The sequence below is a fragment of the Mytilus edulis genome, chromosome 14 (assembly GCF_963676685.1).
Source record: "Mytilus edulis chromosome 14, xbMytEdul2.2, whole genome shotgun sequence".
Lineage (NCBI taxonomy): Eukaryota > Metazoa > Mollusca > Bivalvia > Mytilida > Mytilidae > Mytilus > Mytilus edulis.
The window spans coordinates 25,382,051-25,404,004 of NC_092357.1; the positions used below are offsets into that span (position 1 = coordinate 25,382,051).

General features: G+C 34.5%; 1 protein-coding gene across 1 annotated transcript in view; it reads right to left on the bottom strand.

The window, feature by feature from the left end:
- The window catches only part of LOC139503561 (uncharacterized), a 139,517-nt gene that overhangs the window by 39,071 nt on the left and 78,492 nt on the right, over positions 1-21,954 (bottom strand). The window contains exons 71-97 of the mRNA XM_071293363.1: positions 21,176-21,400; positions 20,063-20,400; positions 19,021-19,189; positions 18,302-18,616; positions 17,730-17,909; positions 16,847-17,068; positions 15,569-15,679; positions 15,023-15,256; positions 14,195-14,482; positions 13,626-13,761; positions 12,840-12,990; positions 11,996-12,176; positions 11,311-11,650; positions 10,737-10,915; positions 9,999-10,178; positions 9,381-9,553; positions 8,718-8,895; positions 7,679-7,816; positions 7,131-7,286; positions 6,222-6,470; positions 5,294-5,446; positions 4,604-4,798; positions 3,603-4,105; positions 2,548-2,896; positions 1,756-1,914; positions 1,154-1,385; positions 339-538 (exon numbers count right to left, since the gene is read on the bottom strand). Coding sequence (XP_071149464.1) covers positions 339-538; positions 1,154-1,385; positions 1,756-1,914; positions 2,548-2,896; positions 3,603-4,105; positions 4,604-4,798; positions 5,294-5,446; positions 6,222-6,470; positions 7,131-7,286; positions 7,679-7,816; positions 8,718-8,895; positions 9,381-9,553; positions 9,999-10,178; positions 10,737-10,915; positions 11,311-11,650; positions 11,996-12,176; positions 12,840-12,990; positions 13,626-13,761; positions 14,195-14,482; positions 15,023-15,256; positions 15,569-15,679; positions 16,847-17,068; positions 17,730-17,909; positions 18,302-18,616; positions 19,021-19,189; positions 20,063-20,400; positions 21,176-21,400 — 5,934 coding nt within the window. The remainder of the gene's footprint in view (positions 1-338; positions 539-1,153; positions 1,386-1,755; positions 1,915-2,547; positions 2,897-3,602; positions 4,106-4,603; positions 4,799-5,293; positions 5,447-6,221; positions 6,471-7,130; positions 7,287-7,678; positions 7,817-8,717; positions 8,896-9,380; positions 9,554-9,998; positions 10,179-10,736; positions 10,916-11,310; positions 11,651-11,995; positions 12,177-12,839; positions 12,991-13,625; positions 13,762-14,194; positions 14,483-15,022; positions 15,257-15,568; positions 15,680-16,846; positions 17,069-17,729; positions 17,910-18,301; positions 18,617-19,020; positions 19,190-20,062; positions 20,401-21,175; positions 21,401-21,954) is intronic.

Consider the following 21,954-nt stretch of genomic DNA (forward strand, 5'->3'; position numbering starts at 1 on the left):
AAACATAATATTCGAACTAATCTTTTTATGCCATTGTTTTATAACTTACCATCCAATATGCCATTGTTTTGTTACTTAAAATTATCATTCAATATGCCATTGTTTTATAACTTAAAATTATCGTTTCAATATGCCATTGTTTTAGAACTTAAAATTATCATTCAATATGCCATTGTTTTATAACTTAAAATTATCACTCAATATGCCATTGTTTTATAACTTAAAATTATGTTTCAATATGCCATTGTTTTTATAACTTTGCATATTTATGTCATTGTTGTTACAAGTTATAATTTTTCATGCCATTGTTTCATTATTTACCAAATTTTATAACTTACCATTTTTAGAACTAGCAGGAGTACAGTAGTTTCCTGGTTTACATAGCTGACAGTCGGTAAGGTTGTCATTTCCTGTAGAGGCCGCTATAGTTCCATCGGGACAGGCAGTCGGTTGATAACTTCCTTCTGGGCAGTAATTACCAACTGGACAAAGACCGTCTGATGGATTAGGATCAATGGTGCTTCCATTACAATAGTAACTGAAAGTGGACAACAAAAAGTTTATATGATTTTCATGGAAATACAATATACATTAATCTTTATCATGTTATTGTATCATTGCGTTTTTTTTTTTTTTTTTTATCAAATTCCTTGTGGTACAGGGAAATCTAATAATAACAGAGGACTATTTTTGCAGATTTTGTGAGTACCAGTGTATTAAAGTAAACCACGAATGTAAACATATACAGGTTCAAACAATACTCAGTCCGGCAGTGGGTGGAGCTTTAAAGCGATATCTGTATGGTATACAGATACAGCATAGCGATATCTGTAGGGCTGTATCTGTATAGTAGGACACCCAATTGCAGGATAATATTTGATAATGGTTATCTTTGCTTATTTTGTTTTATATTCTTAATCAAATATGATTTATTAATGACATTTAAATGTTTGAAGTCAGTTATTTAAGTTTGATGTTTTTTTCTCTAAAAAAAGGGTGAAATTAGGTACGTCCAAATTCATTGGGAATACAAAAATCACAAACTAAGTAAATGTAAAGAAAAAGAACATTCTCTCATGTATCCTAAGAAGTAGTAATGAAAATGAGAAAACAAACCCCTGAGGCTCTGTCAGAATAGTAATATAATACATACCCTGGAAAGCATAGTCCTTGAGGCTCTGGAAGACCCGTATTCTGACAATAATATCCTGGTGTACATTGCTGGCAGTCTGTCTCATTCACCATACCACTTCTGTTGTTAAAGGTACCAGATGGACAGGGATACTGGTTACCATATTCTGTCTGGCCTGGACAGTATTGACCAAGAGGACAAGTGTAGTTGGTCAGATCTCCTATAGCTTCTATGCTGTTATCACAATAATAACCTATAACATAACAAAGTACAATTGAACATTTATACATAGAATTAAATTATATGAGCAAAACTCATGCCGTCTCTAGCTGTCTTATTTTAGCTTGCAAAAGATATTCCTAAATGAAAATCATATCTTTAGTAGCATAAAGTTTGCACTTAACTTTTATACCGAACTGTGAAAAAAAACAGTTCAAAGGATAATATTGTATTTTATTTTTTCTGAGATGATTTTTTAACATCGCTATTTGTTCTTATAGTATGTGGAATCATTTTTATTCTTCGGGTTAAATATTTTGTGGATTTCAAAGCAAATTTTTATCCTCTAAAGTAAAAGAATCCACAGTAATAATTATGAATCATAAGCAATGTTTTTGTCATACCTTCAGTGCATGGTTTACAGGAGTCCTTCTCTAACTCATTTTGGAAGAATCCATTATTACATCTGGTGGGTGTGGCTGTCTGTACCAGACAGTAATGTCCCAGGGTGCATCTGTAATCATAGGGGTTAGGTTGTGTCTGTCCTGGTGGGCAATAGAAACCTAAAATAAAAAATATGTTCAATTACAGTATTATGCAAACCTCTTAAAACATATGAACAAATCACCAATGTCATATTTTGTGTAGTTTCTCTTCAGATTGTACATCATAAAAATATTCAAGGTCATTTTAAATTTATTGTTTTCTCCAATAGAAAATAATCATGGGTGCCATTGTGTCACTAAAAATTGTTACTTTTTGTTTAATGTGGTATGATTACCGATGAAACAACTATCCACCAGAGACAAAGCCAGTTCTTAAAATGGTATATTTCAAAAATAAGAATGTGTCTATAGTACATGGATGCCCCACTCGCACTATCATCTTCTATATTCTGTGGACCGTGAAATTGGGGTAAAAACTTTAATTTGGCATTATGATTAGAAAGATCATATCATAGGGAACATGTGTACTAAGTTTAAAGTTGATTGGACTTAAACTTCATCAAAAACTACCGTGACCAAAAACTTTAACCTGAAGTGGGACGAACGAACGGATGGACGAACGAACGAACGCACCCACTGACCAGAAAACATAATGCCCCTCTACTATCGTAGGTGGGGCATAAAAACATAATGCCCACTATGGGGACGGAAAAATTTATTTTAGTTTCTGCTTCCAAAAATAAGTCCTACCTGCATCACATTGTCCACTAACTGCATTTAGTCCTGTTCCGTTACAATAATATCCTCCATCACATGGAGTACAATCACTAGGGACCTGGAGACGTATTACAGGTCCATAAGTTCCATTAGCACATGGGTCTGGGAGGTCACTTCCTGTTGGGCAATAATGACCGACTGGGCAGTCAATCTGTTGTGGTGAAGTGGAACTTGCTGGGCAGTAGTAGCCGGCGTCACAATCTGCTAGGGGTGCATCCAGGCCATTAGTTGGGCAATATTTCCCTGCTGTGCAGTTCTGCATTTCGTATGATCCTTCAGGGCAGAAATTACCAGCAGTACATTCACCACCTGTTACGGTAGGCTGTAAAATATAACAAGATAGTTTAAAAGACAAGAAACTCAGGTTTCAGTGCAAATGAGAGCAATTGAAAGAGAAATGGAGATTGGACAACACTTTTTCATGTTTAACCCTGCCATACATTTTTTTCTGTAGTAGTCATTACCATGAGCTAGTTTGTATGAATGAAAGGAGATGAAAATAACATTGTATGTTTACAATATAACAGTTTTGTTTTTAAAGATTTTTGGGCATCAATTCATTATCAAATTGGTTATTTGATGATCACAAACTGAGTTAACTGGAAACAAATAAGAAAAGCCAGTTATGCACAGTCTATTTTGGAACTACATGCATCAAACTATTATTACAATTTTAGACCTGTCTTCCTCAGAGAGGGGGGGGTAGGAGGTGTCCTCATCCAGAAATCCCGGACTAAAAAACATGAAATCCTGAGGTCCCGAATTTAAAGAAATTTAAATAAAGCCATCACGAAATTTCGAAGAAAAAAAAATCCTGAAAGGATCAATACCCAAATCTCAAGCTTAAAAACACCAGATCCCAGAGTCCTGATAAAGGTCCTTCCCCCATCCTCAGACAATTCTGTTAAAGCTTCTGAGAACAGATATTAAATGCAGACAAAGATGTGCTTTTAAAACTCTCAAATTGGACAGTTTATTTTGAAGAAGAAAGATGGCAATTGCCTTTAGCTCCTCCCATCACTTCTCACCTGTGCTATACTTGATCCATTAGTACAATACCATCCAGCTGAGCAGTTTCCGGTTGGGTAAGCATTTCCGTAACCTTGACAATACATTCCCTGTGTACACGATTCACATGCTGCTATACTGTGCTGTTGTGTCAAATTGTTGAAGGTACCAGGCGGGCAGGGATACTCATAAATGTCTGTGGTATTCAGCTCACAGTAATATCCACCGGGGCAGATATTTGGTGTGTAATCTGAAGTGTTAGCATAACAGTAGTGACCCAAAGGACAGGCCTTACAATAGTTCTGATTGGTCAGATCTTGGTAAGATCCAGCAGGACAGCCAATGGGATACTCTGTACCAATTGGACAATAGTGTCCTGCTGGACATTGGTGACCAATGATTGGATGGACAGTACCAGTTGGACATTGTGAATCGTTCAGCATGAGTGGATTTGCTTTGTCCACACCAGAAACACAGTAGTAACCTGCTAGACAATCTCCTGTCGGCTGGGTAAGGTTTGTTCCTGTAAGATAATATGAAACAATGAACTACATTAAAACCTGTATACAAACGTAGCCCTGTTCACCAGAAAGTGACTAAGGATATTTCTGAATCTGTAGTCAAACCTGTTTATAAAGGTAATCTTTTGGGAGCGGGGAAAAAAAATCACCCTTTAAAGAGAGTAGACAATTGAACTAAGGTTTGAAATGCATAGGTATTACTAGACCCAGGCAAGAAGTGATTGAACTGACATAAAAACTTTTTATTTTGCAAAACAACAAAGAGGTGACTTTATAAACGGTTTAACTGTTATCATAACATGTCTAAATTGACTTCTCTGTTCAAAATATATTTGTCTGATTTAAGAATGTGCTCAGTGAAGAATTTTCAACTTGACAAACTCACTACCATATTAACAATCCTTTCACAAATAGTTTCTCACTTTGAAGGATAAATTAGAGAGTAAGGTCATACTTAATTTTAACTACATGAGTTTAAACTATCATTACAGAAATTATACCTTCACAATATTGTCCTCCTGTGCATGGTGTACAGTCTTCAGCTTTCTTCAGTCCCTGACTTAGACCATAAGTTCCAGCTGGACATGGCTGCCAGTCATGACCTGTTCCATTTGGACAGAAGAATCCCATTGGACAGATATTCTTGGCTGAAGCTGAATTTCCTTCTATTGAGAGTTCTGGTACACAATAATAACCTGAAAAGCAATAATACAAACAAATTATATATGTATAAAAAACGTAAACTATTTGCTTACTCAAATTGTATTGATTGTATAATCCTTTGTGATATACATTGACCATATAAAGCCTTGTTTGCGATTTTGATGACATTATATCTTTGTTTTTTCAGAAGTTTTGGATTAATCTAATGATAATTTACTTATATGTCTTATATGTTTAAAAAAAAAAGAGGCTTATATCACATTTTAGCATCATTTGTTTACGTTTCCTTGTTGTGATGATTTTCGGTTTCACAAGCGGGTATTTTCCCGTAAAATGCTTATATTCTTACGTCATCTTTCTATGACGTCGGGAAGCTCATTCATAAAAAAGCATATGACGTGGTAGTACGATCGGAACAGCCCAGGAAATATATTTAATTTTACCACTGGTGTGTACTCAAAGCATTTGAAGGACGTCATGTTAGAATTAAACAATATTGAGTTAGGTGAAAATAAATTTTCCTTTACCTTCAGGACACACTGAACATGCTGCAGCACCATCGTAGTCCACAAACATTCCTGCTGGACATTCCTGTGGAGTGGCACTTCCTGTAGGACAATGCATGGCTGCTGGACAGATTATCTGAGTCTCCACACTAGAACCGTTGGGACAATAATATCCTGAAAAAAGATAATAGGAATTTGTTTATTCACTTTTTTTGCAATGAGACTTTTTCTGGACTTGAGTTACTTAGAAAAACAAGATGGAAAGAAGAGTCCAAGCAACATTTAACTCAAATCATAACATTTTTTTTCTTAAAAAGTAAACTTTGAAATAAAGAGACATACAACAAAACTAGGATTTTATTCAAACAAGAAGTTGATAGTCTTATTATATTTCTTATTTCACATTTATTTAAAGCGTTCAGTTGACCATATAGCAGAAACTTTGAAAAGGACAGAAACATGTTAGGCCTTATTTCAGCTATTTTTTAGATGAAATCTGAACTTTATATTCATGGTACTCATATATATATATATATATATATATGTTGTAATTTATTCCAATGAAGAAGGCCGTAATGGCCGAAACGTATGGGAATTTGTGTTATAGTTTTTATTATATATATATATATATATTCATTAAATAAAATAATAAAATAAGTAAAAAGTTAACAGTTCCATTCTATCGATTTCATCCTTCCATTGGGACTCTTCAGAATATATATATTCTAAGACATCATTTTAAATATGATGTTAATATTTCTGAGTCACAAATACGTACTATTGAGCAGCATGATTTTTGTTGCTTAATCGTCCCGTTATAATGTAGTGTTTTGTGGACTTTTGTCTTTTTGTCTTTTTTTTTTTGTCATGATAGTTGTATCTCTCCTCGGTTAATAAGTTTTGATTCTTCCTCAAGTTTCATTCACCCCTTTTTAAGTATTTTACTCACCTTCTTTACAAGGTCCTGTTACATTTGTCATTCCAGTTGTTTCACAGTAATATCCTTCGGTGCAGAGACTGCACTGTGATTCCATACTAAGTCCTCCCACATCCGAGTACTTTCCAGCAGGACATGGTACTGGATTTTCTGTTCCTATTGGACAGTAGGCTCCAGCAGTACATATGATCTCTGTTGATACTTTAGACCCTACTGGACAATAAAAGCCTGGCAGACACTGGCCAACAACAGCTGTCAATCCTGTAATATAAAAGTACACATGATCTTCCTTATAAAACAAATCAGGCCTATACAAAGCAAGTGTGTACTATTGAAAAATAAAATTTGATATGACTTTTGTTGATCATAAATATACCTTTGTTGTAAAAAAAATCAAGTTGACAAAGCCCAAATAGAACAGTTGATAGTGTAATATCAAAGTACATATAACTTTTGAGTATAAAAGTGCTTTTACCCTTTGTTGTTATATATCAGGCCTAAAAGACATAAGCAAACCAGAACAGTTGAATGCGAAATATAAAGGTATATATGACCTGTAATTATAATAGAAACCGGTGTCTTATAAATTGGTCTGGAGTCAGTTTTCCATACGGTATTTTGACAATAGTACAAAACAAATGATTATCTCTTATTGATTTAACACAGCTATTACAATGTCTTATTATATTGTGCAAAAATCCCAACCTATTCAACGATGAAATCTGCAAGCTAATTTTAAATTTCTCTCTTTGGTAAAATTTTCATATACTAAATTAAATCATCAGGAGAAAATATGTTCTTATATAAAAAAGAAGATGTGGTATGATTGCCAATGAGACAACTATCAACAAAAGACCAAAATGACACAGACATTAACAACTATAGGTCACTGTACGGCCTTCAACAATGAGCAAAGCCTACCTGTCTCATTACAGTAGTAACCTCCAGTACAGTTGATACACTGACTTTCCATCTGTAGTGCCATGGCAGAGCTGTAACTTCCCTCAGGACAACCTATTGGTTCTGCTGTCTCTACTGGACAATATGATCCTGCTGGACACTGGTCAGCCAATGATCCTATAAAAGAAAAAATGAATGTGCATTTTAGACCTAAAGTAATGTTTAATGATCCTATTTTAGTTTAATCTTACATTTTTTATACATTTGAACTTATTATAATTGTCCAGAAATGTTCCATCCCCTTTTCATATTACAAGCATTCAAACAAATATCTCATTTCAGTACATCTTAAAAATAAAGAGAACATTTCTTTAAAGACAATTTTAGAACCTTTTAATATGTATGGAGTACATTTTGCAATAAAAAAAATAGTTTTTTAAGAGATTTATATTTTGTGGTATGGAATTTTTAACTATCAAATCAAAGAAAAATTTCTGTTTTAAAAATATTTACAATTTGCAAATATTAATTCATGTAATACCACCATTGCAAAACACTATAAGATTTACCTAAGCTTGGTGTTGTTGAGTCAGCACTCTGTCGACAGAAGTATCCAGCAGAACATGGCCTTATGGGATAGGTCAATCCTTCAACATCACATGCCATACCTCCAACACACTCCGAACACTCAGAGGTACTGTTCAAGCCTGTGTAAACACACGTACAAATATGTTAATACATTGTTTGAATAAAGATATCACAAAGGGTGTCCTAATTTCTTATTTCATCACCTTTCATTTATTAAGTAACTAAGATATATTAATATTTGTCATCATTTTCAGCAGTCCATGCTACTGACAAAATTCATAAAATTCTTCATGGACATATTTAAAAATATCAAAAAAATATCGTTTCAACTCCCTCAGGCAAAGTTGACCTTAGGTTGATCTGGAAATTCAGAAATATTTCGAGGTTTTTATTAATACATATAAATCAAATGGATGAGTATCGCAATAATAAGAGCTCACAATTATATATCTGATACTTATATTTGTAAGCAGATTTTCCTACAATTGCAATTATTAATCTTGCATGTTTGTCAATTCTTTAAAAACTGCAATAATAAATGCAAGCAGTAATTTGGGAATTTAACAGTATTCTTGCTCACAAATGTTCAAATTCCTGGTTTTAGAAATTTTTCAATTGAACTTTCCTGATGAACGGTTGCAAAAGCTTTATCACACCTTTAATCTGTATGACGTCACGTCATTGATTGCAGTCACTGTTGCAAAGGCTTTATCAAAACCCTAATCTGTATGACGTCATGTCAAACCTATAATCTGTATGACATCATTTCAAACCTTATCTGTATGACGTCATGTCACATAAAAAACATCTACTTGAGGTATATGTATATAATAAAGTGTATATGATATAGCTTTTTCAATATCACACACCATATCAACCCTCAACCAATATAGTCCCTCGAGCAGAGCTCTTGGGATTATATTGGTGTCTCGGGTTTATACATATGCGATATTGAAAACGCCATATGATATTCTCTATTTACGTAGTAATCTGACAATATCTCCAGTCTAAGGTATGTACCTGTTCTATTGTTGAATGTTCCTTCAGGACATGGGAATTCCTCTGGATATCTGGTTCCGTCTGGACAGAAAAATCCCTCTGGACAGATGTAGGTAGCATAGTTAATAACTGGACCAAATGTGGCATTACAGTAAAATCCTGCTGGACAGGTCTTACATGTACTTTGAATTGGTTCATCCTAAAATACAGTAACATTATTATTACCCAATGAATGGAAGATATATACCCACTTATTGAAAAAATAAATAAATTGGAGGCCAACCTTAAGTGTACAGTTGACATTGTCTGCCCATCATCTTAGAAAGTAGAGATTATATTATTTTAATTTCCTTTCGAGGAGTATGGCACTTTGTTGTATGTAAAATTACTAAAAAAAGTATGTTAACATTTAAACTGTTTTTTGCAGGAAAAACATACAATAATATAAGGGTCACACTTCATTTTTTCAATTGTGGATAAAATGACTTTAATCAGCCAATTTTGTATTGTCATTATAAATCACATTATCCTAAATTTATAAATATAAGATATGACTGCCAATGAGACATCGATCCACCAGAGTCCAAATAAGGTGGATTTAAGCATCTATAAGTCTCTGTACATCCTTCAACAATGAGTACAACATTTAGAGAATGTTTACTTTTTTTTAAGATAGATGCATACCTGATATGTTCCTGATGCACAGGGTTCTGGTAGCTCTTTCCCTCCCACACAGAAGTATCCTAATGGACAGCTATAGTTGGCAGGTGTGGCCACAGTTTGACCTTCAGGACAGTAGTAACCAGGGTCACAGTCTCCAGTTTCTGCAGTAAGTCCATAGGATCCACAATATTTACCTACAGTGAAATCAGTATTTCTTAATATTATTTTGAAAAGTATGATTTGATTCACAAACTCTATAACAATTAATTTGGTCTTATGACACAATCTTTGAATTTTTAATCTTTTACTTAAAACAGCAATTAGTTTTCAACCTTTTTTCAGATTAATATATTTGACTTTCAATAAAAAAAAAACTTTAGAGTTATATGGAGTACAATATTACTCATCTATTTAAACATCTTATACAGTAGCGGATCCAGCCATTTAAAAAAGGGGGATTGAAACCTAACCCAGGACAAAGGGGGTGTTCCAACTATATATTCCCATTCAAATGCATTGATCGGCCAAAAAAAGGGGGGTTCCAACCCCTGGACCCCTCCTGGATCAACCAATGTTATACAAATCTAAAGTACATATGACATGAATTCAAATGTCATTATATATAAAAGTACAACTGACCTTTTGTACAGATGACACAGTCTGATTCTTGTGTAGCTCCAGTTGATCCATAGTAATATCCAATAGGACAAGGTGTTGGTGTACTACTCTGTATTGGACAGTAGTGACCTGTTGGACATCTGTCACCTGTCATACCAGGAGGTGGTGTCTGTACAAAAGCACTTATGTTACAATAGTATCCTGTGTAAAGAAACAATATCATGTATTTAACATGGAATTTAAAGAAGGAAACCTTCGGTAGGGTATATGTCAATGAGACAGCAACCTGATGACACAGCACACTGAATGGCATTCAGAGGTCAACATACAATCATGTCATAAATAAATATGTGAATGGAAATGATGTTTCTGATTAATTTTGTGATCTGAAGACATGTTTCAGAGAAAATTCTCCATACATTTTTATGAAAGTTTAACTGTTTATCTACCTAGAAAAAGCTTAGTGTAGACTTGTCTAATTTCTAAATATTCAAGCAATTTTTTCAATATGTAATTTTAAAGCTATTATTATTGCAGAAATAACCCAAAAAAGGTATTTTCATTATTTTAGCAGAATATAGACTGGATGATGTAAGATTAGTGCACATGTACTCACACAGAATTTATCAAACATCTACCGATGAAGGTTTCTAGTTAAATCTAGAATATAACACTTTAATTTGTCAATTGTTCTTGTTGAAAAAGATCCTGTAATTCCAGATCCTTCACATTAATATGAAATTAAATATTTTACTCTACCTTGGAAACATATTCCAGTAGGAGTGGACAGTCCAGTGGTCTGACAATACTCTCCTCCTGGACATTCTATTGGTGCTTCACTACCTTCTGGACAATACTGACCAACACTACATCTACCTCCCTGGACAGGGTCAGAGGGCATGGCCATAATTGAACTTCCATAACAATACCAACCAGCACTGAAAGAAACGTACAGCAAAATATTATTATATATCTCAAAAATTAGCAAATTTCCAAATGTCAGATATAACAACCTTTAGTTTTCAAGGTTAAAATATAGGACATGCTGTAAGGTAGAAACTTTTGGTGAGGGTTTATATGCTCATTTTACAACTAAGGTTGAAATGGTAAAACTATTTCTTCACATAAATTTGAGCTTGTAGAATATCAGATACCTTACAACCTAGTATGGACTTTGAAAACTAAAATTTAAACACCTTTACAAAATTTATTTAAGAAAGAATAGAAACAAAAGACTATTTATGTTAATATTGTACATTCAATGGATATCTAATAAATTGTCATTTTATCACATATGATTTTTAAATTCAAACAACTGTATAAAAATTCCTACCTGCAGTTACCAGCAGGGTTTTCAGCGCCATCTGATGGACAATATTTTCCTCCGTCACATTCCAAACATGATGAGATATTTGTTTGTTGTTGTGCTGGATTGTATGTTCCCTTCAAACAAGGATACTGGTTAGCATGAGTTGTACCGTTTGGACAGTAGTGACCAACTGGACAGGGCTTGTCAGAGAAGTCGGTGGAGTTGGTCGTACAATAAAATCCTTCAGGACATGTCTTACATGTACTTTGACCTTCCTCATCTTGATAGGTACCAGATGGACACTCTGTAGGTAGCTCACTACCAACAGGGCACATGTATCCCTTTGGACAAATGTCACCATATCCTGCAAGATTAATTGTTTTTTGGGGTTTTAAAATTTATATTTTCTGAAGTTGTCAAATAAATTAATTTTTAGTACCCTGAATTTTGAATAAAATTACTTTCCCGAGAAAAGGAATACTGTAACAATATTTAATCATTTTAACATCAAAATCAGTCTACTTGGGAAATAAGTTCTTTCACATTATCTATTCATTTAAAAATAATCATGGAACCTTTAATCACAATATTTTTGCTCTGTTCAGCTTTACAGAATTTAATGGAACCATTTCATATTACCAGTATAAGTTTCTTCAACCTTAGTTTTAAATCACTTTTTAAAAAGGGGAGATAACTAATATTGACTTACCTGTATGACCTCCAATCAGTGGACAGGTTGGTGGGTAGGAGCTATTTGTGGCAGAGTTATCTGGGTTTGGTCGATCTACTCCTGACTGACAATAGTAGCCTGCATCACAGTCACCTGTTACGGTAGTGGCTCCATCTACTGAGCAATGTTTTCCTCCATCACAATCAGTACATTGACTGACCTGTTAACCACAAAGAAAAGATAAATCATGTGAAAACCCAATGGCTTTTTTCACAACAAATCTGACAAGTACATGTACGAATATAATTACTATTATTTTTTTGCAGTAAAAATGGAAAAAAAAAGATTTTGAAAATTCAGCTCTGTAGTAATAACACTAGTAAGTCATGAACATTTCAGAATTAGGATCAATTTTTTTGTGTAAATAGTTGCAGAAGCATTACAAGTACAAAATCAATGAGCACAGTAAAGGGGGCCTCATTGGGGGTTCCAATCCCAGATCCCGCTTACTGTTTGTCAGATTCCCGTATCTCGCTTACACTATGTACGTAAGCAATTCTCATTTTTTTGTCATTTCCCGGGTCCCGCAAAACCTCATTTCCCATTTTCACAACACAATAATTTGACTTTCACGTATCACGCTTACAAAAAATTGGCAATCCCGCGTCACGTTAAGACCCCAATGAGACCCACAGTAAAGGCAACTTTTGTTTTGTTTTATACCCTTCACAGAGATCCTATTTTATCTTAATTCCTAATTTATTTCTGGGCTACTTTTATTCTGAACATCTAAAAAAACATTCCTACTTACTGCTGCAAAGTTATATATATAAAGGTCAGGTCTACTTTTCACATCTTAATTAAGAGTAAATAAATATAATACCATGTATAAGTTAGTCTTGGCACTGTATGTTCCTTTAGGACATGGCATCCAGTCTAGTCCAGTACCATTAGGACAGTAGTATCCGGCTGGACAGTCGAAATAACCAGAGGTAGGTACACCTGCTGTTACATTCTCTGGTAGGCAGTAAAATCTACAGACAAAAAACATAAGCTTGTTAATACAGAACTTTAACTAGAACACTTTATACAGTAGCGGATCCAGAGGGGGGTTCCGGGGTTGGAACCCCCCCTTTTTTCGTCCGATCAATGCATTTGAATAGGGACATATAGTTGGAACCCCCCATTTATCCTGGGTTGGGAACCTCCTTTTTAAAATGGCTGGATCCGCCCCTGCTTTATATTCAAGCATTTTTGCATGCATTTATTACCATGATTGTTGAATCATTTTCAAAAGATACAAGATTTCAGATAATGCTGCATACAAAGGATGCTATAAATTTTAAATGAAAGTTTTAATCTTAGGATAACTTATTCCCTCATAATTTTTGCAATGACTAAAACTTCAGAATTTTTTTTTTTTAATTACAGTAACTGTAAAATTCATCTTTTCAAATTTCATTTTTAATGTTTATAGTTTAGAAATCTTGTTTCAAATGTTTCTTGTCCAATTGATATCATAATGCATTTCTCTTTTTTTTTCATATGGTAATTAGACAAGGGATGCAGCTCTGACATCAACATTCAGATAGGTATAAAGCTTCCACTTTTGAGCCCTATAAGGTTGTATTGTTATCTAGTACAGAACAGGGGAGGTAATCAGACTTACCCATTTGGACAGATATCACATTCCCATTCTCCAGTTCTGTTGGTATAGTAACCAGATAAACATGATCTTGGTTCGTCACTTCCTACAGGACAATGTAACCCTATAGGACAAATAATGTTGTTTGCTTTGTCGGAACCTGTAAAATCAAAATAAAACAAATTACTATCAGTTCAATTTATTTAGTTACTTAATACAAGTATTTTAGTGGCTTATTCATTAACAAACTTTTTATGTCATTTCATACTGAAAAACTACATCTACATTTTATTATTAAATTGCTAAGAGTAATCGTTTTCATCATTAACAGTCAACAGCGGAAAGTACTATTAAAATAAACTGGGTCAACTCTGATATTCAAAACCCTTCCAAATTATTTTATGGGAGTGTAAATTTGGAAGTTTCTAGGGTCAAATAAGTTTGAGAGGTTTTATAAAGATGTTTTTTCTCATTTCTTATCCTGATCTTCCTTAAAGACCAACAAGAGAAAACTTTTGTGGGATCTGACAATCAAAAATGAATTAATAATATTAGAATTACATAGTAAGGATAATTTGTTTGGCCTAACATACCTTCAGGGCAGTAGTATCCTTGAGTACAATTTCCCTCCACGTCTGTTAGTCCTGTAGATTGACAATAAGACCCTTTAGTACAGTTTGTACACTCTTCTACTGCTGTAAGACCTGTTGTATTGGAGAATGTTCCGGCAGGACATCTGGTTGGCGTGTGTGAACCTTCAGGACAATACCTGCCAGCCGTACAGATCTCCGGGGCATGGTTATCCGAGCCCACAACACAGAAATATCCAGCTGTACATAGACCAGTTGGTGCGGTCAAAGCTGTGTCATTACAATAAGATCCTGAAAAGTTTAAAAAGATAAAAATCATTAGCCATTTAACAGAAAAAAATGACAGTGAAGTGATCCCTGGCAGTTTATTGTGGATTACAATTGACTAACAATCTGCTAATCTATTTATAATAAAGACACACTCCTGCAACAGGAAACATATCCCATGGTAAAAATTTGGAAAATAAATTACTGCAATTTTTTTTAATTTTTTGTGCTTGATATGACATTTCTAATGAAGAACCTGTTCATGAGGTTTAGTTATTGAATATTGCTTGTTCCTTTCTATTATTTTCCTTATAAAGCAATTTCCTGTGAAGAGGAAATGTGTACAACTTTCAATTGATCACTAAATTAGCGAAAATTAAACCCTTTGCCAAAATTTGTAAATGTACATTCTAACATTTTTTTTACGGATTACCCATGTTAGACTCTTTGTGTCAGAGACAAATTTCTAAGATATGGTAAATGCAGTACAATCTGACTCGTCGCTGTAAAAAGCCATATCTAAGACAGAGCACATTTAAGTCTATTTTTTCTATAAATTATTACCTTGAGTACATGGAGTACAATCTGATTCATTCCTTAGTCTGACATTGTTGGAAAAAGTTCCTCTAGGACACTTTATTGGTTCAGTTGTTTGTTCTGGACAGTAGTGACCGACTGGACACTCGTCAGCATTGACCCCTTGACTTGGTGCTGCAGTCATGGCTCCGGTATGACAGAAGAAACCCTCACTACAGGGTAAGGATGGGTTTGTTGTACCACTGGTACAGTAATATCCACCTGTTATAAATAAAGATAATAGTTAGAAATTTAAAAATGGACACAAATACATACTGTTATCCGACTAATTTTTGCAAGCTATTCACAAGACCAAAACTATAGTGAATTTAAATTGTTTCAGATTATTACAAAATAGGATCTTCCCTTACAAGAATACATCAACGAAGTCAGGATATCAAAACATCCTTCTGAAATTGGCAAGAAAGGGCTAAATCCCCCAAAATGTATCATTCAATATGAGTTGCTTTACAGCTGTCCAAAATCTTATGTTCTCCTTTTTATCTTGTACATATGACTATAAAGACAAATTACCTAGACAGTCTGAGCATTCAGTATCTGACCGAAGACCTGTTCCATTGTTGAATGTTCCAGCTGGACATGGGTACTGGCTGGAAACTTTGGTTCCATTTGGACAATAATGACCTGAAATCACAAGTACTGACTTTAAAATTTTGTCTTTACAATCATAATATTAAAATAAAATAACAAGATATAAATATCGGGTGGAAAACATCTTTTTCATCTGAACAATATATTATGAAGTGAAAATCACTACCATAATAGCTTTTTTATCCCTAAAGATCGAATAAGGGTGATCTGTTCCTTTATAACAAAATTACCATAAGAAAACTAACTAAGTTTTAATAAAAGTTTCAATAATATCTCCAAAAACACTGCCAACAGTAATAAATTTATGAAGGGTGTATAAAGTACTGGAAAATAGGTCATTTTCAACGCACTGTACAAAAAATATGTGCGAAATCAAAAAAAATATTGTTTAAGTCTTAAATTTACTTTCCATTAAACAATAATCTTAAAGGGCATACGATACCGTTACAGGGGAGGTAATGACGTTGCTAACGTAAATTGTTATTTTCGCGACGTCAAACTATGACTTATCGTGAAAAGATTCAGTTTTTGACTGATTTTTACCATTCAAACTTATTTAACTTGAAAACAAGTTCATGGACCCCTCTTTTTAAAAATGCCATTTGGTTTAATTACGTGAGAAGATTATGTGTGCCAATTTTCATGTAAACGTAAATAGTGCATTTTTTTAAAATTTGATAAATATACAGCAAAAAATGATGTTTTTTTCTACATTCATGAACATTTGATAAATATGAGTTATTTCTGAATAAAGCATGTATAAATTTTTAGGATACTTATAAATTACAGAAATTACAAATATTTAACAAGAAACAATTTGTGTTTATCTTTTAAAACAGAAAAGTTATGTCTTTCTTTCTAAAGGGAAAATACGGCCACAAATCCGAATTTTCAGCAAATATACAAAATTTCGGCCTCATTTTTCTCAAAAAGTAGCACATGAAGGTATATTTTTTATTACATATTTGATTTAATCAGGTAAAAAATAGTCTATATGGAAATTTTTATCAAACTGTAAATACGGGATCAAAACTGTATCGTATGCCCTTAATATATGGTTCCTTATGATATGATGAAAACATATTAAAACTGAAGACACTTCCCCATTATAACATTAAACCCACCTTCGGGACACACTTCCCCATTATAACATTAAACCCACCTTCAGGACACACTTCCCCATTATAACATTAAACCCACCTTCGGGACACACATAAAGTGTGTAGTTGACTATTGGTCCTACAGAACTGTCACAATAGAAAGCTTCAGGGCAATCTTTACATGTTGACTGACCAGTCTCATCTTGGTATGACCCTGACGGACACAATGTCTCACTAGGTGACCCCAGTGGACAGTAATACCCTGCTGGACACAGGTATGCTGAGGGATCTCTGACAACCTGGCCCTCGGGGCAGTAATATCCTAAAACATAATTAATCTCACATTAAATCATATATTTCAATGTTAGGCAATAGAAGAACGTATACTTCATCGGTAATTCATTCAAAGTATTAGAAAACAAGAGAAAGATATTTTAACAGATCCAAAATAGCTCTCTGCAATTACAACTTATCACTATGGACCTGCTCATCATTTGAGAGATCATTTTGTAGTAAGTATAATGGATACAGGAGAAATATGTGAAAAAAAGTTCATTCAACATATTGAATATTTCTATGTGTCCACAAACAGGAAGTAGATATCTGTGGCATCTGAAAAATGCCCAAACGTTAAATACAACTGATCACTGTAAAGCTGCTTACCAAATATGAAGCTATTCTGATTGGTACTTTCTACACATTCTAAGATACATTTGAAGAAAATATTTGTTGAAAGACAAGAAGTACAGACATGCACTTTGACATATAATGGTTTACTTTTACAAATTATGACTTGGATGGAGAGTTGTCTCATTGGCACTCATACCACATCTTGTTATAACTAATAAACAGGAATACATATCTAGAGTGGGGGTTTATATAATCAGTTATCTCAATTAAGTATACTTGAACATTTTTTTCACTACACATGCAGAAGACCCTAAATAAATGGTTTGCTTCGGAATTTATCACCCCTAACATACCTGCATCACAATCTCCATCTTCTGTTGACAATCCTGAAGCATTACAATATTTGCCTCCTGTACACAGTATACACCAGGTGACATTCTCTGCTCTGTAACTTGGCTGGAAATATCCAGGTGGGCATGGACTAGGGGTGTGGCTTCCGACCTCACAATAATAGCCTGGGGGACATCTGTCTCCTACAAAATAAATAAATGATAAAAAATGAACAACAGAAAATCTCCTGAAGAGAAGGCAAAATTTCAAGTCGCTAATAAATAAGTTGAGCAATGTCTGAAAAGGTAACTCCCAATCTCATCAAAAATAACGTTAAAACATTTTTCATCTAAAAAAACCATTCAATTTTCCTTTCAACTTTGACTTTTTTTGAAACCCCAGGATTCCATTCACATGTATTGCACACAACTATACCACAAAGAAATGACATAGAGATTACATAGGCTAGAAAAGTTGTTTTATCAACATGACATGGTCTATCAAATCAAAAATGCTTACAGACCAATCACATTATATAATGAGAATAAGTAGATATGCAAATCATATGCAAATTATCATGAGTTATCTCCCTTACCTCCAGTTCCTGTTGGTTTGTCTGTTGAAGAGTTGCTGTTACAGTAATAACCAGTAGCACAGTCACCACGTGGACTGCTCATCATGTCCACATCACAATACTGTCCAGGTTCACAACCCAAGGGGGCGGAGCTTCCCTGAGGACAGTACTGACCAGCCACACATTTGCCACCTTCTGGTGAGGTGGGTTGGGCTAATGATGACCCAAGTGTACAATACCATCCAGGGTCACACATGTCTGTTGGCATAAACAGTCCTGGAGAGGCACAGTAATGTCCTGGGCTACATTGTTCACAGGCAGAATCATTGGCTTGACCTAAAATATAAAAAAAAACCATTCATATATTAAGAAATATGATCTACTTAAGGCACAATGAAGATGTATGTTGTATTTACCAATAAAATAAATAAGTTGGTATTGCTGACTAATTATAACTCTGCTTTAAGCATTAGTAAACAGGTTGTTGATAAGCTTTGAGAGAGAAACTCACCAGACAGTATAACATGCTCACATGAAGCTTGATATAGAGTTTCAGGATGCCCTGATTTGTAGTCTCAGAAAAATGCAATGAAGGTTCATAAATGGCCATTGTGTGTTAAAATAAATAAATATTCTGTTAACTGGAAGGTGTTGAGCCATGAACTCAAAATATCATCACATTTCAAGCTTCATGAAAATGTCATGTGACAATGAACCAGGTAGATATTTTGAGAGCTTACCTGTCAGATTATTGAAGGTTCCAACTGGACAAGGATACTGTATATCATACTCTGTAGATGTTGGACAGTAGTGACCAGATGGACATATCTTGTCAGAGTAGTCTGTACTGTTAGAAATACAGTAATATCCAGCCATACATGGTTTGCATGATGCTTGGTTCTCTTGATCCTAAAAAATACATATATCTATAAGTATATGGTATTTCATTTGTGACTATAGTACCAGTCTAAAATACTACGGCCAATTATTTTACATGTTGTTACATTATTAAACATTCAGGTAATAGCTCTAAATATTTCAGTAACAGAGCTCTAAATATTTCAGTAACAGAGCTCTAAATATTTCAGTAACAGAGCTCTAAATATTTCAGCAAAAGAGCTCTAAATATTTCAGTAACAGAGCTCTAAATATTTCAGTAACAGAGCTCTAAATATTTCAGTAACAGAGCTCTAAATATTTCAGCAACAGAGCTCTAAATATTTCAGCAACAAAGCTCTAAATATTTCAGCAACAGAGCATTTTACATGTTGTTACAATATAATGACATACTTTTTGAAAAAGATAAAAGTTTTTTTTATAAAATGAAGACCAATATTATTATTTTTCAATTACAGAGTATAAAGTGTGGATATTTCTATCAAAAGAATAAAATTGAGAATGGAAATGGGGAATGTGCCAAAGAAACAACAACCCGACCATAGAGCAGACAACAGCAGAAAGTCACCAACAGGTCTTCAATGCAACAAGAAATTCCCGCACCCGGAGGCTTCCTTCAGCTGGCCCCTAAACAAATATATACTAGTTCAGTGATAATGAACGCCATACTAAACTCCAAATTGTACACAAGAAACTAAAAGTCAAAATAATACAAGACTAACAAAGGCCAGAGGCTTCTGATTTGGGACAGGCGCAAAAATGCGAGACATGTATTGTTTATCTACATGTATCATACTTTAATAATGAATAGAGGCAAAACACTTGAAATTTTTCTGGACAGTTTGCGTTGCAGGCCATATATTATCCATAATACAATTACTGTACCTGGTATGATCCTGGTTCACAGCCTTCTGGTAGTACAGTTGCGCCAGGACATTTGTATCCCAGTGGGCAAATTCCTCCTGTTCCTGTATGGTTCCCTGTTGGAGTTGGGGTGTCTACACCAATGGAACAATAGTATCCTGGGTCACATGATGCTACTGGTGCTGTAAGATTTGTCCTATCACAATACATGCCACCAGTACATTGTTGACATTCTGATTGGTCAGCCAGACCTAACTGGTTACTGTATGTTCCAGCTGGACAAGCAGACTCGTTCCTTCCTGTTCCAGCCAGACAATAAAATCCTTTGGAACATGACCTGTATCCTGATGTTGAATTTCCTGTAACCAAGAAAATAAATATACATTCTATGTTGTATCATAATATCAATTTAAAAGAAGGAATTTATATTTCATCATATGAGACTTTGAGGGGAAATTAGAACCAATAGACCACTTTCGAGTTCATCCGTCACCGGAGAAAACTCGTCAATTATACACACCTTTGTGACATCATTTACCAGATAGAGGGGATCGCCTGTATCCCTGCACTATAAACATTCATCAAGCGTCTACTTGGTCGTCATTTTGCAGTGTAAACTAGAAATAATATTTGTTCCGTAGGTAACTTATCACAATTCCCTAATGACAGCAGTGCAGATTGTCAATTATGAGAGTTTGATTTGCCGAATTATTCGTGCAATATAACTTTATAGTTTTTCAACCACTCGCTCAACATTGAAACGGAAGTCATGACGCACCTAAACGCACGAGTGACGTTCACTAAAACCAAAGTTTTTGACGGAAATGCATCGAACTCGAAAGTTGTCTATTAAAATGTAGTTTTATTAGATCACATGTGAAACAGGAAGTTTTAGATTTAGTTAGAAATATCAGTGCTTATCAACTTTTCATTCTTTGACCATAACCCCACTCCCAACCCCCTCAAAAAAAAGAAGGGAAAAGAAAAGGAGTGACCTCTTCTAATTTTATTTCTGTATATTGAGAGAAATTTACATAAAAAGCCATGTCATCTTTTAGGAATACTGTTGTAGTAATTCAAATGAAGATCAAGCTAACAATAGGGTCAGCGTGATATTGAAAATGGCAAACATACCTTGAATAACTTCTTCTGGTACACAATAGAATCCAGCAGGACAAATCAGACATTCTGATTGCTGTGTCAGATTGGTATGACTTCCTGGTTCACATGGTACTGGTAGACCACTTCCCATTGGACAATGAAGACCAATTGGACAAGGCGTAACAACTGGGTTTGGTACTGAATCTCCTCCTGGACAATAGAATCCTGGATCACAATCTCCAGTATATGTTGAAAGTCCTGTTAAAAGTTCAAACATGGGTTAAAAGACCATGCAACCTGTATATATCATTTTTGTATGTTCAAAGCCCTGTACATAGCGACGTGTGCTAAAACTCATTGCGCAAGCTGTTTGCAATTTTCATTGCAGGTCTTTTTTGTGAAGACATTTATTATTCAACATCTTTCGTGCAAATGGTAATTAAGCAATTTGCTGTTCATCATCAAACAACTTTTGTATTTGCCCATAAAGATTCATCCAATATCTCTAGATCCTAAGTAGATATTTCATGCATACTGGATGGCAATGTTTTGTTTCAAATTTAGGGGCCAGCTGAAGGACGCCTCCGGGTACGGGAATTTCTTGCTACATTGAAGACCTGTTGGTGACCTTCTGCTGTTGTTTTTTATTTGGTCGGGTTGTTGTCTCTTTGACACATTCCCCATTTCCATTCTCAATTTTATTACTATGAAATGTAAACTATTTTGAATGGCTCATTATTAAAGTTTCTTTTCCCTGTAAACGGATGAACTTCCGACAAACCATAAATTCACTATTTTTCAACAGAATTTCA